General features: G+C 34.5%; 1 protein-coding gene across 1 annotated transcript in view; it reads right to left on the bottom strand.

Moving 5' to 3' along the window:
* LOC100372674 (stalled ribosome sensor GCN1-like) overlaps positions 1-16411 on the bottom strand; it is a 75422-nt gene that overhangs the window by 51637 nt on the left and 7374 nt on the right. Inside the window, exons 4-15 of the mRNA XM_006818077.3 lie at positions 14419-14533; positions 13752-13850; positions 13165-13368; positions 5241-5349; positions 4847-4921; positions 3810-3938; positions 2954-3103; positions 2561-2734; positions 2087-2239; positions 1876-1968; positions 1226-1301; positions 132-291 (exon numbers count right to left, since the gene is read on the bottom strand). Of these exons, the coding sequence (XP_006818140.2) occupies positions 132-291; positions 1226-1301; positions 1876-1968; positions 2087-2239; positions 2561-2734; positions 2954-3103; positions 3810-3938; positions 4847-4921; positions 5241-5349; positions 13165-13368; positions 13752-13850; positions 14419-14533 (1537 nt within the window). The remainder of the gene's footprint in view (positions 1-131; positions 292-1225; positions 1302-1875; positions 1969-2086; positions 2240-2560; positions 2735-2953; positions 3104-3809; positions 3939-4846; positions 4922-5240; positions 5350-13164; positions 13369-13751; positions 13851-14418; positions 14534-16411) is intronic.

The following is a 16411-nucleotide window of genomic DNA, read 5'->3' as shown; positions in this document are numbered from 1 at the left end:
CATAGTGCTATACGCTGCCCCCATAGTGTTGTAATCTGCCCTCATGGTGCTATATGCAGCCCATAATGTATGGCAAGATTGTAATTTTGAATGATATATATTTAGCACAACTCAGCTCATTTCATCAGTACCTTTTGTGAAGATAGCAGTTTCCTGTATTCTTTTAATAGACTGTATGCCACTTCAGTACCACCAGGTGTTCGCAGAACTTTCTTGCAGCATTGTTGTGCACTTTGCCGGAGTGTCCATGCTGGATGCACTAGTGTAGCTACTAATGCATGTAAATAATGACTAGAAAAAAAACAATCGTTTTTACATAAATTTTGATTGAAATGATATAAAACTTGCCAAATAAGACATACTTTAAGGTAAATCTACACAAAAGTTAATTATTGTCATTTTCATTATTTTTACAAATTTGATACATCATATTAGAAGGATTGAAGAAAATGAATTGAAAATTTTGGAACACCATACTCAGTTCAGAGAAAAATACAGTGAAAATAGCATGTTTTGACTGTTTTAAGGTAGTTTACCATTGTTTCCCATGGCAAGTACATATTATAGTATCTCAAAATGTTGCTCAGTGATATGTGGAGAACAAAACGATATACTACAAGGTAGAATTTGATGTCTAGAATTATTTAAAAATTGACAATATTTTTAGTGGGTTTTCAAAAGAGGAAATGTGCTTTCATTGTCATATCGGAAAAATTCTGCTAAAATGGCATTGTATGTATATCATTTGATCTTATCATTTTTTTCATAAAAAGGATTGACAGTGAATTGAATAAGTTCACATACTGTTGAAAAGAATGAAACGAATAATTATAGACAGATTTTGACACAAAATATTGTAGTTGCAGTGTTAATTTCAATGGAATATATTTGATGTGGGTCCCACACTAAGCCTAGCAACAAATATGCATGTGCTTGTTATGCATTGTTTATTTACATATGAATGTACACAGTTGTCATGGCCACTGGCCTTTAAGTAAATTCTATAACACAAAATCAAGTACTTTTGTAAATGACATGGGTGTGTTGATGGTCAAAATAAAACACATTATGATCCAGATACAGTAAATGCAATTATTAGTTTATGTGTTCTTCTACCAGAGCAAATACTGTAATTCTTTAAAAACTATTAATATTGTGACTCACTAAGCTTTTTTGGTCAAGAAATACTTAATGAAATAAACATTACAATAATAATATTTCATACCTTGTTATTTCATCATTCAATCGTTGGTGGTTATCTAACAAAAGTCTTTCTATTATAATTAACAGGTTCTGTAAAACTACAACCAAAAGGAATAAATTGTAAAGTAACAATTTATTTGGGATATGCATCACATATACACAATACATCCAGTTGTCTTACTACTAGAATTCTGAAATCCATACGCAATTTGCAAATTTGAACATGCATACTGAGGATATCTCATAGCACTGGATCTAAATCAACTTACTTATTGCAAATATTTCCCAAATTTAGAAATTTTAATTTCTGATGCATTGCATCAAGGGGATTTAAAGATGGCTGCATAATTGTGAAAAGGCTTATTGCGGAGACATAAACAAACAGTATATCATGAAAATGTTAAAATATTTTTTTTTTCTAAGACATGACCAGCTATTGTGTTTATCAGAAAGGATGCCAATCTGAATTTTATACCAGGTCAGGCAAACTGAACTCTAGTTAGCTGAGTGAACGTAACCTCTTGGAATGAGGCAAACATACTAACCTGCAATACTCCTAAGATTAATGAATAATTTATATCAACGTTATGGTGACAAAGTATTTTATTGTGTTAGCTGTAAACACATGCTACAGACATTATTCAAGAGTAAAGTAACAACAAATAAACTTACCATCTGCTGACACTGAGGTCAAAAACTTATCAGACACAAACAACTGCTTCTTTGCATTCAGTATTGTGTTCCAAAACTGTCCAAGCTTGGATTCTGTGTAAACAATTAAAACAAAATTATAAATATTCAATGTGCATGCATGTTTAAAAAATAGCTAGCACCTTCAAACTTGTAAACACAAGAATGTCAATGTGTCATACAAGATACATACCAGCTTGTATGTCTACCAGTGATAACTTGACAAGCAAACTAGCGGCCGTCAGTCCTTCAGTGACAATGTTGATTTGACTGGATTGTGAGTTTGCTTTCTCAACAGTTTGTAATAATAAAGGCATCACATCCATTCCTTGTAGTAAAGTATCACCTATATATTGAAATAAAAATAACATCAGAATACAAACAGACACTACCCTGCTTCCAGCATTCGATATCCCCTCAAATTGGAAACAATTCAAAACAAGGATATCACAGACAGATAATCCAAGAGGCCAGAATGCACGTTCTCTGTTGATTCGGTGGTTGACCAAAGGACCTGAATCTATACTTTTCCTGTCAATAGACAAACACGCTATTGTTGCCAAAAGCAAAAAATCAGATGTCATCAATTTGTGCTCCAAAAACACAAAACACAATCCTGCTACCAAACGATATGTCATTACAATTTGTATTCCCATATGATGCTTACCTTGAAAAGCTGCTAACATACACAGCAGATATCCATTTCTTACAGGAGATGTAGAAGTCTTCAGTGTTATTCCTTTTTTGAACCACTCCACTAACTTGATTGGTACTTGTGTTGAGAATTTAGAGCACCACAATGCAAGAACCGACAAAGCATGAACCAAGGTACCTTCATGGACTGTGGAGACAAAGCAAATGTTCAAATATAAGCTTCATTGGTGAAAATATCATGGCTGCTGAGGACAAACATACTTTTTTATAGTCAACACAACCCACTATGTTCTATATAATCTTTGTTGTTTTGCAAAAATCGCAAACAAGCTTATTACTATGCATGCTAGTTAATTGACATGCACAGAAAGGTTATTTATTTAGAAATTTTAGAACATTAAATCACCTTCTAGTTGCAGATAAGGTATAAAGTTGTCTGCAGCAGTAGCAGCTAAATTCTGCACACTTGGTCCACTGACTGTATTATAAGTGAGACTACCAATGCCGGATAATACTCCCATACGCTGCATAGTCACAGTCAATTTACCTTCAGAACCTGAAAGCAAATGTTGAAACATCAATACAAGAAGCAAACTTCAGACATAAAATCCTAATTTTATATTTATTTTAAAGTATGCCTTCTATGGCAAAAGATAATACCAGAATGGCAAAAGGTAATACCAGAATTTCACAAGGAAAACCAGTGCCAGATTCATAAGATGATTAAAAGGTTACCGGTATTTGCAAAGAATACTAGACAGTTTGTACAAAGGCAGTACAGCAACCATATCAACTGATGTACTGCCTGAGTGTATACTTTCAGGTATTCTTGTGATAATCATATTATTATAGATCTTTTCCCTACATTTTTTGTAGTCATGCATTATAGTTCTTGTGCGTCCAATGTAAACAAATACAAATATTTAATATATAATGTGATATCAATGTAATAAGAGAAATTATAATATAGGAACAAGTGCAGATATATTTTAAAACAAATACAGATATGTATTTTTACAGAGCGGTAAATGTTATTGTTATTGGTATTACAAGATGCAATATTGATAATTTTGTTAGAGTGAAGTTCAAATTAGAAGCAAGTATCTTGTTGGTTGTAATAGCTGCTGATAATGTTTGCAATATATGCAGGTGGATACAATTGTGCATTAAACAACAAGTCAACTGCAAAACTACAGTTACCATCACCATACACACAAAGTGTTTTTTAACAAATGCAATTATATTAGAAACAAATTTCGTACCATTCAGTACCGCAAAATAATGCTGTACAAGTTCTTCCAATGCCCCAGGGTCACTGCACTGTTTTGCTAAGTTCTTAGAGGCATCCACTGCTTCATCTCTGGCTAATTCATTCTTTGAGTGTAGATGTGCTGCAAAAAACGTTGAAAATGTTATGGCGTGGAGCAAGCTGGTATTACCCACAATGCACTGTAAACCTGACTGTTTCCTGATTGGGTAAACCCTATCAAGGATAAGTTTGCAGTGTTACCCACAATGCACTGTACGTTTCCTGATTGAGTCAACCTATTCTGCCTAAGTTAGTAGTAGATATTTTACTGATTAAGCAACATTCAAGGTGGAAATTGAGATAATCTTTAATATTCTTAACAAAAACATAACCTTCACCAAAGCATCTGACTTAGGTTTGATACCTGAACACTAATTATGAATAAACAAAGTTTTGCTTTTGAACAGAAAAATAATATTGTATACATTGTACATGAAGTAACAGTAAAATTAGAATTCTGCATGAAATGCCTTAAGAACACCAACAGAAATTAAGAGAGAGATTTTGTATTTTCAGAAAAATCTGAATTGCAGTTATCAATCTATCAATCAACATGCTAACTACCCATCAAATCAAAACATGGTTTTTAAAGTTATTAAAAATGACATTTATTACCACCAAAATCACACAAATATTTACCAAAAATAGAATTAGATTCAAATACTTGAGGTTTGAGAAGCATTATAAACTCTAGGGTAGAGACCGATTGTTGTAAAAAAAAAAAAAAAAAAAAAAAAAAAAATTACACATTTACAGACATTAAGGGCAAAGAAGCATACTGGACATTTTTTTTTTACTGAGTGAGGGAAAAAAATAATTCTCACTTTTTTCACATTTTCTTACCTACTAGACTATTTAATGATCAACCCTCTAATAAAGATTAATGTAATTTAGTTCAACAATTTTGAGGTTGATTTTTTGGGTGCAGTTATTTATGTAACAGTTATTATACAGGACTCCAATGGTAACATATATGATTGTGATAATTACCTGCAAGTAATTTGCCCAGATCTTTAGAATATTGACTAAGATCAATAGACAGTCCACCTAACATTTCACTCACAGCTGAAAAAGAAACAAAGTATTGACGCAAAATAAATAAATAATTAGTTTATTTTTACCAATTTGATATTTTGTAGATATTCACTGGGTTTTAATTTCACAATCACTTTTATTGATATTTTACATGTTTACATGGATTTAATTTAGCAAATTTTACTTATTGGAAAAAATAGCGAAATTAAAACTTAATGAATAATTTACAGTAATATATACTTATATCACTATCAGCTCTATGTACTTTGCAAATAAAATGGTTGTGTTCATTCAGCTAACTTCAAGCATTGTGACCACCATTTATTGAAAAGAGGAGAGTAGTCCACACCTCTTAGAACGTTTTCTGGACTTCTGAGCATTGATTTCTGGACAGCTGGTACAATCTTTGTCTTAAACTCATCATGACTGACATACTTCAGCAGAAATTTACTGCTCTCCTGGATCAATCATAAAAGTAATAATACAAAATGTAACTTGTTGTTGCAATATACAGTAAATAGCAGAAAACAGTTTATAAATATCAATTTGTTATTAAAAACAGCTGTTTGAATTCAAACCGGAAATGAGTTCCCATTAATAATAATACATTTGTTTTACATCAGGCAACATTGTGTGTGTATATAACATGCTAGTTAGTAGGTAGGTAGAGATTTTTCTGTATACTTTTTCTTCTTTTGCAGATTAAAAGCTTGCTACAATTTTGTGTCGAGCAGTGAAAATAGGAAGGTTGGGTAATAGGAAACACAAATTGTTTTTTCCAGACCTCATCCTAACAGTTGGTTGTCACATCTTCTATGTCACAAGAATTTATGTATGCACATTACAGGCGTACACAATGTTGAGCTCTTGCACTAAACATCATTATGTATTTGAGTTTAAAAGCTTATAAATGGAATTTCAAATTCAGGATTTTTTCTTATTTTCACTATATTGTATCATTTTTTTTTAAACAGTGTAATGCTATGGATCATGTATTTGCTACCGTGTTCCACAAAACAAACAAATCAACATTATGCACATATTGAATCAATGTTTTTTTTCAAACAACAATTCAAGTTCCTTAATATGTAATTTTACTAGAATTATATTGTCTATTAAATTCATTGTGAAATTTATGTTGGCAAGAACTTCTGATAAATAAACTGAGTGGCAGCAACACCGTAAGTGTACCAGCCCCATAGAGTACAGATATTGACTGTTTAGCACTCAGCACTTTCAGAGACGCGTTTGATCTGGTATGCGATACTGTATTAAACTTCTTCATGTAGGTGCATGTTCATTTACAATGGAACCTTGATTATCCAAACCAAGTGGGCGGGGGCAAATTAGTTTGGATAATTGATTGTTCAAACAATTGATTCGAACCATGAAATAAACACGTACATGTACACAGAAAATAAACACAATTTCATTGCTTGCTGTATTTTATTTACACACCAATCGTCATCAATTACAAATACAACACCTTTCTGATCAAAATAATTTTTCTTAAATTGCAAATAAATAAAGTGTTTCCAAAAAACACTGTATGCAAAAAGTATGTACGTCGTGCGAGTCCGATCAGTTCATTTATTGCCGAGTAGGATTCTTAAAAAATACATCAAGGCGTTGTTGTTTCAGTTGGCAATTTCTCTGTAGCTTTGCAAGTTAGCGAAGTTGCATTAACTTGATAGGTTCCGTGGTATCTTGAGCTTCGTACCAGTCCATGAAAAGCTGTAACCCATTGACGGCATCGGCAACTGAGATCGGGGGTTCGGCGGAGATGGTGTGATCGGATTAGATCGTGTCATCGTTGGCATGGATACACCGATAAAGACACCTGGCCTTTTATTGTAATATGGGCCCGAAATGGGAACACCCTTATCACGTTGTTGGACAAACCATAACAAGTCATTGAAAATGACAGTCCCCGTTAAGTTCTCTTTGTGCTCGTCATATTAAAGCGGAGGGGTTGTTGCGAGCGTGTCCTTGAAACTTGAGTTCCAAGTGGCGTATACAACAGATTTACATCAAAACATGTGTTTCGTGTAGTAGTAATATGGCCAAAATAAAAACAGCCATTATTCAGCCATCTTTGATGTGATTATGAAACACACTGATATGTATGATGTATGTGCCAAATACAAATTAAAATGGTACATAAATTGTGGAAATATAGTAGTAAGGCCAAAAAGTCAGATGGCTGTCAATCGGCCATCCTTGACCAGATTTTGAAACAAATTGTCATGGACATGCATCCTAACATGTATAAAGTACATGTATGTGCCAAATTTGAATGAAAACTGACAGAGCACGTCCAAGATACCACATAAAAAAACAAAAACAAGATGCCTGCCAGTCGACCATCTTTGATCCAATTGCGAAATAAATCGTCATGGACATGTATCCTAACATGTATAATCTATGTACCAAGTTTGAATGACAACTGACAAAGCATGTCCAAGATACAACATTTTCAAAAAACAAGATGGCTGCCAGTCGGCCATTTTGAATCGAATCACTAAACCACTGCATGTGCATATGTCCCACATAAGGTACTAGGCACATGCAAAGAATGAACGAAATCGGTCCACAGAATTCTGAAATATGACGTTGGACAGACTGACGCATGGACAGACGAACACACGAACGGTCGACTGGACAGACTCAGGAACTCACGGACGGTCAGGGGCATGTATCCTAACATGTATGATCTATGTACTAAATTTGAATGAAAACTGACAAAGCATGTCCAAAATACGACATTTTCAAAAAACAAGATGGCTGTCAGTCGGCCATTTTGAATCGAATCACTAAACCACTGCATGTGCATATGTCCCACATAAAGTACTATGCACATGGAAAGAATGAACGGAATCGGTCCAAGGGATTCTGAGATATGACTCCAGACGGACAGACGGACGGACGGACGTACAGACGGGCGGAGACCGAATTATAAGTCCCCGTTTTCGGACTTCGTCCGAACAGGGACTAAAAAGACAGCTTGGTCAAATTGTTCGTCTTTTGCTGGTTTCATTGACTTTCTTTTCAACACATTAGCGGTGTCACTGTGATCAATAAATTTTTCGATGGTATGTCGATGGTTTGATGCTTTCTCTCCACGATCTAACCGCTGCAAAATTTCTCTTTTCTGCTCAATGTTCAAAGGCGTGCGCTTTCTTTTAAATGATGACATGTGAGCAAATGCTTATGATCATTACAGGTATGTTCGTTTGTACTGTTTACTAGGGAATCAAGTTCAAAGGTGAAGAGCACTCTGATTTTTCATGGTTTTTATTCATATCTGATCAATAGGGTGTTTATCGGAGAAATGATCGGCAAAGCTACCGCTCGTCTACAAGTAACAAAAACGGACACAAGTGTGAATTTCTCATTGTTTTTTCGTCAACACCTTTAATAAAAGATCCCAACTTAGTCTCAACAGCTGTTTAATTGTCAACTATGTGCAAATATGCATTTTTCTTGTTGAAATAAAGCCAGCTATCACATTTGGAATATTTTCCTAAAATTACGAACATTTCGTTGGGATAATCCGAAATTCGGATAATCAAGGTTCTGATAATCGAGGTTCCACTGTATACGAGTTGAGTTCACTGAACACATTTTTATTAGTAATGTTAATTTATTTATTTTATCCTATTAATACCTTTATTAACTAGCAACAAATAATATTTTAAAATATTGACATTTGGTCTGATTATAGTTAAAAGGTATAATGTCATCAGAATTAATGAGGTCTGCGCAATGTAACAGACCATCTATGTACCAAGTTTTATTGAAATGTGATTGGAACCCAAAAAAATTATAAATTGTTATGCAAATTAAGGAATTAATATAAACAGATTTTAACCCCAAACTAATTAGGTTTGTACATTGTCTTAGACAAATTTGCTCTTCAGGGTTGAATTTTGTTGGAGGCCTAAGGTTACGAGATACTGCTGTGAACAATCCCATATTGCCGTGAATGTGTGGTGTAGTGCACATGTGACATAGATTACAACCAACCAGGATGCAAATAAACAATGACAGAACAGGATATTGTACCTAAGTTTAATTGAAATGGAATAATTAGCACTTGAGATATCAGTGTGATAGCTTAAAAGTGGTTAATTATGTAAATTAGTAATTAATATGTACAGATTTTAATCCACAATTATCCAGGTCTGTTTATTGTCCTACAGCATCCATGTACAAAGTGTCATTGAAATGTGATGATTAGTACTTGAGAAATCAGTGTAAAAGCTGAAAATTAACTAATTATGCAAATTAGGTAATTAATATGCACAAATATTTAACGCAAAACAATCAATCTCTGCATAGTCCTTGAGTATCTATGCACCAAGTTTTATTGAAATGTAATCCTTACTACTTGAAACATCAAAAGCTGAAAAATAATTAATTATGCAAATTAGGTAATTAATATGCACTGACATTACCCTAAGGTCTGTGCAGTGTCCTATGACATCTATGTACCAAGTTTCAATGAAATGTGATGATTAGTACCTGGGATATCAGTGGAAAAAACGAAAATTTACTCATCTGTATGCAAATTAGGTAATTAGTAATTACCGTATTACCCCGGGCATGCGCCCAGGGGCCTGAACATACAAAATCGGGAAAAATTGGGGGTGGGCGCTTACCCAAGGACCACCCCAAAAAAGATTTAAAAAAGTTGTTTTTGTGATCGTATGATAAGGTCAAATAAAGGAATGCTTTCGTACACTTTGTACACGTACTTATTTCTTGATTTATGCGAGGTTTCAATAAACGTGAGCACTCGGTCAAGAACTGTGGGAACCCTAAGACACAGGGTCGAATTTCAAGAATAAAACTTGTTTTATATCAGCGAATGAAGTTGTATTACTCACTGAAATTGGCTACAAAGTATGGTAAGTATTGTAATCAATGCACGATTACTTTTTTAGTAACTGTGATCAGTGCAAGTCGAAACAGCCGGGAAAAACTACCACTTGTAATCCAAGATGGCAATGACCTCATTAGCATAATTTTGTTCACGCACGTATTGATACATCGCATCATAATTACTGAAGACTAGCAGACAGGGTTATGAAACAAATAAACCTTTTATTACTGATGAGAAATGTTTATAAACTATTGTGAATACATAAACATATTCAAATGGCGATACATAAAAAACAGACTGAAAATAAATTCTGGTCGACCTCATTAACATGATTTATTCCAATCTGATTAAAATCTGATGTAGTGTACGGGCTTTAACTATTGTGGCTATAAACTTAATTTTATTTTATTTTTTATTACTTTTGTTATTAATGCCCTTTTATTTTATTATTTTACTTTGATTTTTTTTTTATTCTGCCCTACCTACATCTGATCCGACGCCTATGTAAGTCCCGTTCAAATCTCGCATAAGTAACAGCCAATCACAGCCCCCCTTTTATACAGGCTGTCAGTTGCTTACTTTTCAGTGTCGCGATACTCTACTCTGTCTTTCTGTACATTATATTTTGCCCACTCGAATAAACCATTAATAGAAAATTGCTAGTATATTTTTATTTGCAAAAGAAATTCCACAGCATTTTACAATTTTTGTCATTACATTGAATATTTTTTTCACTTCCAACAAATGTGTACACTTCCAGATACATCTTCGCCAACCAAGGTTCGTTCATTCAGTCATCGCTTCAATTTTACATCACTGAGCATAATTATCTAGAATGGAAGCAAAAAAATAAGTAAATCGTAATGATTAGAACACTGTAAACAGCTATAGTAAACAATGCAAACTGATTTTAAATTGTATAACGGTCACCGGCCCACGGCATCGACACAGAAAATTGGAGCAAACAAATATTTCCTGATCAATTGCGATGTGTTCCAATAAAAAATATTTTATTCTAGTCCAAATCAGCTCAATTACTTTAATAAAGAGTTATTGTATAATGTACAAAATGATGATACAATTTGATGAATATTTACAGCTACGGTTTCAATACCGTAGACGATGTTGGCCCGATCTTCAACAAAACATCACCCGTCTCCAGGGCAGGCGACTGGAAAAAGACACTGGTGTTTGGTCGAAACGGCGGAAACAAAATCGTCACTTCCAGAATAACTATGCAAAATAACGATCTAAAGTCGAACCATTCGAGCCACAATATTAACATAAAAATGACTTTCGTTGCATTTGACAATGATAAACTTACCGAAAAGCCGTGTTATTCTCGGTCGCTAACGTCGGTATAATCCGCCATTTTATTTGAGTGTCTTTGCCACCCGACTCCGCCGGGTGACGTCATCATGTGCGCTATAGAAGGAGGTATGTGATTCATTGACTAAAATCGTCGATAGTGGGTCTCGTTGAAATCTCGTTACATAGGCATCGGCTCAGATGTAGGTAGGGCGGAATTAAAAAAAATCACAAAATCAAAATCAAAGTAAAATAATAAAATAAAATAAAATAAAAGGGCATTAATAACAAAAGTAATAAAAAATTAAATTAAAATAAGTTTATAGCCAAAATAATTAAAGCCCGTACACTACATCAGATTTTAATCAGATTGGATTTATTCACGCACCCACACACATGACAAAATTATGATGCAACAAGTTCCCATCATCGGCATGCCTCATTATGGTTATCGTAATGGACTTGAGGTCGGCAAAATGTTTTTTCTTCAACGACAGAAAAATAATCCACATGACCGTAATGCCATAGCTGTGATGAAGAATGGAAAGTAAGTAGGAAGTTTACAACGTGATGTCTCAAAAGTGCTAGCCCCCGTTCACAGTCAGCTGGCATCGGTGTCGCTGGGTGTATATGATAGAGCATGGACGTACTATTTGTTGCACAACTTCCCTCTATCCATGGACGTACTAGAGACGGAAGAGCCAAACTTAACGCGTAAAAATAGAACGCGTATTTTGACCTCTACATGGCCAACCAATGGCTGGACACGGATACGTTTGCGGCCGTTGCCAAAAAGCCCTGCGTCCATCGCCTGGTGATACTATTCCGTTTCACCCCCTCCGGAATGTTCTACTTTCGCAGCCTAATCGCAGGTTTTTCGAAAAACGACGAAAAAACCCAAGAATTAGTAGAAATGTTTCTATTTTGGGCGGATTATTGATAGAGAATAATGTCTTTTATTACAAAAATTCTGAAAGCCGTGAGTTTTTGCCTTAGTTATTTTTTTATCGACGAAAAACTGCGAACTGCAAATTTGGTTGCACAACTTCCCTCTATCATATACACCCAGCGACACAGATGCCAGCTGACTGTGCTCCCGTTATGGATTCACAGTCAGCGAAGTGCTACATTTTGAAACCAAACCTAAGTGCTTCAAATCACTCACCAAGGTATGGATTATTGCAATATTGGATTCATCGTGAATGAAGAGAAAGCAGAACGTGTGCGCCACATGCTGCGTGGTTCATCTTACGTCGTTAAGTTCCAATGAGTTTTTACGTAAAAACAAAACGGTCCTTTTCAGGGCTACCACACACTCCAAAAAGAGAACTACCGTAAATCAAACGCGTTCGTTTTTGACAAATAAAACTTTATTGTTGACCCAGTTCTTGGCTAAAAATCACCCTGGGCGTTTAACCGAGGATGTCCCCAACATGTAACTTTTGTGAAAACAGGGGGGTGGGCACTTGCCCAGAGAGGGGCGCGTGCCCGGGGTAATACGGTAGGTAATTTTTACCAAAAACTAATCAAAACCAAGAATTAGTTCAGAGCATCCATGTACCAAGTTTCATCAAAATCCAATAAGTAGTTCTTTAGATATCAATGGAACAATCATGGAACAGCTAAAATTTAGCTTATTATCATGCAAATTAAGTAATTAATATGCATGGAATTTTACCAAAACCTAATCAATTCTGCGCATTAGCCCAGAGCATCTATGCACCAAGTTTCATCAAAAACTGATGTATGGTTCTTGAGATATCAGTGGAACAGACGGACACACACACACACATACACACACACACACACACACACACACACACACACACACACACACACACACACACACACACACACACATACATACACACATACATACACACTAACCGCAAAGACTCCCATTTTGTGCTTCGCACATGGGAGTCAATTAAAATATTTTGAAAAACCTACAAAGCGTTAGTAGTCGTTGTGTCTTGTGGTTGTTATGGTAACAGTAGTTATGTAGGAGCTACTGTATCTGTAAAGTTTACTCCTAGAATGATATTGTCTAAACTGTAAAGACTTTATTTCATATTCTTACCAGTGCATGTAAAGTGGGTTTAGTCTTGCTCATGATAACAGATTTGATGTATATATCCAGGAAAGATTTCCTATACTTCTCTATAGTTTCTGGGACTTTGCCTTCACCACAGTACTTGATAAACTGACCAATAATTGGCATAAGATGGAATGACTGCTCAATATCACCCAGGGTTGAGCCATACTTGTCCATAGACGTGGGATTCTAAAGAGAAGCAAGAAAAATATGAAATTCAGCTTAATTGTTACCTTTTTTATCTTGCTTAAATGGAGCAATTGTACGACACATAACATGACTGTCCTCACTTGAGATGATACTTCAATCCCCAGATCAAAGCAACACCAATCTGCTATTATATCAATTTATGCCCTTTCTGTTATTAGTAATTGAGATTTGATTTCAAAATTGACTAAATATCTCCAAATTAATTAAAAATTGCATAATGACGTATATCAAAAATGATTCCTATTATTATTTATTCCCAAATGTCCCAATACTCGAAACATTCCAGCTAGTACTCAGTCAACACAACCAATCTCAAAACTTAAATTTCTATAATCATGAAAGCATGACAGAAATATTCTTACCTCTTTCCAGACCTTCTTTAATTTACGATACGCTGACTGATTTATTGATTTACGGTTGCTACCTAATGCAGCATATGTCAGATTAACCTGCACTTCCACCTGTAAGACACAATTTCATTAGCAGTTTTACATAATATCTCTGAAATGGTTTCATTAATGAAGTCCTATCACCTCTCATGTTAAACCCACCCTCAATTCTTCAACAGTTTATTTCAACTCACATAAGTTGGTGGACAATTAACCCACCAAAATTACAAATTGGTGCATCATCTCCATTAGGGATGATGGTACACTATCAAAAACAAGAAAGTCATCAAGGATGGCTGATCTCGCAGCATTTATTACAAGCACTAATTTAATGTGTATATCTACAATAGTATCCCACATATGATAGTTAAGAATTTTTAATGAGGTCACATTATCATATATGGTTATTAAGTATGTTAATCAGATGGTGTGCCCGCTGTCTTCAATACTGGTTGAATGTTTGTACCTGCAGGTACAGACTCCAGGTTGTAGCACTTCATACATTGAGTTGATTGTTTACAATACACAATACTTGTCATATTACAGAATCTGCCATTACATATTTTTTCTTGAAGATAAAGATATTAATAGTATTTGGTGTTATTATTTAGTGCTGATAAAAGTATTTCTAATATCTTACCAGTTTGCGCCACACATCATCATCATCATTACCAGCATTTCCAGCTGACAGGCAGTATGTTGCTAGGATACACGTCCAGTTCAGAGCAACTAGAGCAGAACTGGCAGTTGCAGGCCTAATGTGAAATAAAAACAATGACAGCATACACAAAAAGAAAACTACAATAAACAAGTCGTTGTGGATGACATTGTCCCTGTCAATAATAAACAATGAAAGATGTAGATTATAAATAAATGTTACTGGAGTATTCAGAATGGATTGATACTCACTGAGTAGACAACTTTCTTTGACCAGAATCTGTCAAAGTATGGCCTAAAAATATTTAAAGACATATGAAAATAAAACCACCATGGCTCCCAGTAGGCCATTTTCAATCAAATCACAATGTAACTAGACATGCATCAAAACCATCAAGTGTGATATTTAAACTAAGTTTGAATACAATTGGTCAAAGCATGTCTGAAGAAATGTTTAAATGTTTTGCGAGGGATTAAAATGGCCGCCAGTCAGAGGTCGTCAAAATGAAAAATAAATCCATGTGCATAACATTGTGTCTCATATTTGTCATAGTCAAAACATATTTAGGAAATTGTAAATGAAGATAAATGCTTGTGTTATTTGCTAAATGGCCAGTGAAAATAATAGAATATTAATTGAATAATTTGTAATATATTAATACATCATGCAATTAAAGCAATCAGAACACTATGCAAACTTGAATTTACTTTACAAATGATAGAAAAAAATTATAAAAAAAAAGCATTTGTGGTATGATCCCTAAGCCAGTGCCAGTTATTTTTTCAACATACTGGCCTTCTTGTCAGTTACAGATTTTCCACAAGTTTCAATTCTAAATGAAACAGCGAAATCAACAAGTGGTTCTTGAGGTATCAGAGACAAAGACAAAGCATAAAACAACGAGGGTTACTTGTGGATAAACTGTCAATCAATGTGGCATTTATTGCAGGCTCTTAGACATGCATACACTCTCTTTGTTTTTTGGTGTTTTTTAAATAAAATTTTATGTTACCACAAAACAATAGAAAATTATACTCTCACATGATAATTTCAAATCAATACCGGATAGGCATACATTATGTATAATCTGATTTTGTCTGATGGTATTGATCATTAGAGGAAACCTTAGGGACGACATCAAAAGATCGATGTCGGATAAAAAACTTAATTCCTTTAGTTTTTTTCCAAACCCCCCTACCCCCCACTGAAACTTAATTGATAAATATTGGTCATGGCGTTACATTCACCATTAAATACAAATTGATAATCGGACAAAAGTATTGCATAGCAGTTGGCTGTCGGGTGGGTGTAAAAAGATTTTACAAATGCACCTCATTTGACGCACAGATTTACACTGAACCAAACATTTTTCTGTTTTTTCCCTTTTCGGTTATTTCTGTCGGTGATTGGATAGAAAAAAAACGAACTAAAAATACTCCAAGATTTTTTTTACTTCATTAAAAAATAAAATCGTTTTTGTCGGATGGAAACTTTTTGAGGTCAAAACCCCCCACCCCCAAACTAAAGGAAATAAGTTTTTTATCCGACATCGATCTTTTGACATCGTCCCTTAGAGATGTTAGTTAAAATAACAGCCCCATTAAGTTTTCCTCTGCCAAGTTTTGAGCTCTTTTTTTCATTATGATTATAAATTATAAATATATATTTTCTTGTTATGTTATTACCAGTACAAATCTTTTATTATTCCAAAACAACCCCCCCCCCAAGTTCTAATGGTCAAAACCCTTAGAGAAGAGAAAATGTACATTTACATGCAAGTACTAAGTAATAAATATCTGCATCACTATGCACCTTATCAAAAAAGTTTAATGACACATTAACCAGTTACTTTGTAACTTCATGCAGGTCATTGACTTTTACAGTTCCTTCAAAGTTAACAGCTCCAACTATATAGCTAAGGCCTTAAACATTTGCACACCGAATTTGTTTACCATTCAAAATGGGGTAAATTTGT

The sequence above is a fragment of the Saccoglossus kowalevskii genome, chromosome 16 (assembly GCF_978046115.1).
Source record: "Saccoglossus kowalevskii chromosome 16, keSacKowa6.1, whole genome shotgun sequence".
NCBI classification, from domain to species: Eukaryota; Metazoa; Hemichordata; class Enteropneusta; family Harrimaniidae; genus Saccoglossus; species Saccoglossus kowalevskii.
This window is presented reverse-complemented; position numbering and strand designations above follow the sequence as displayed.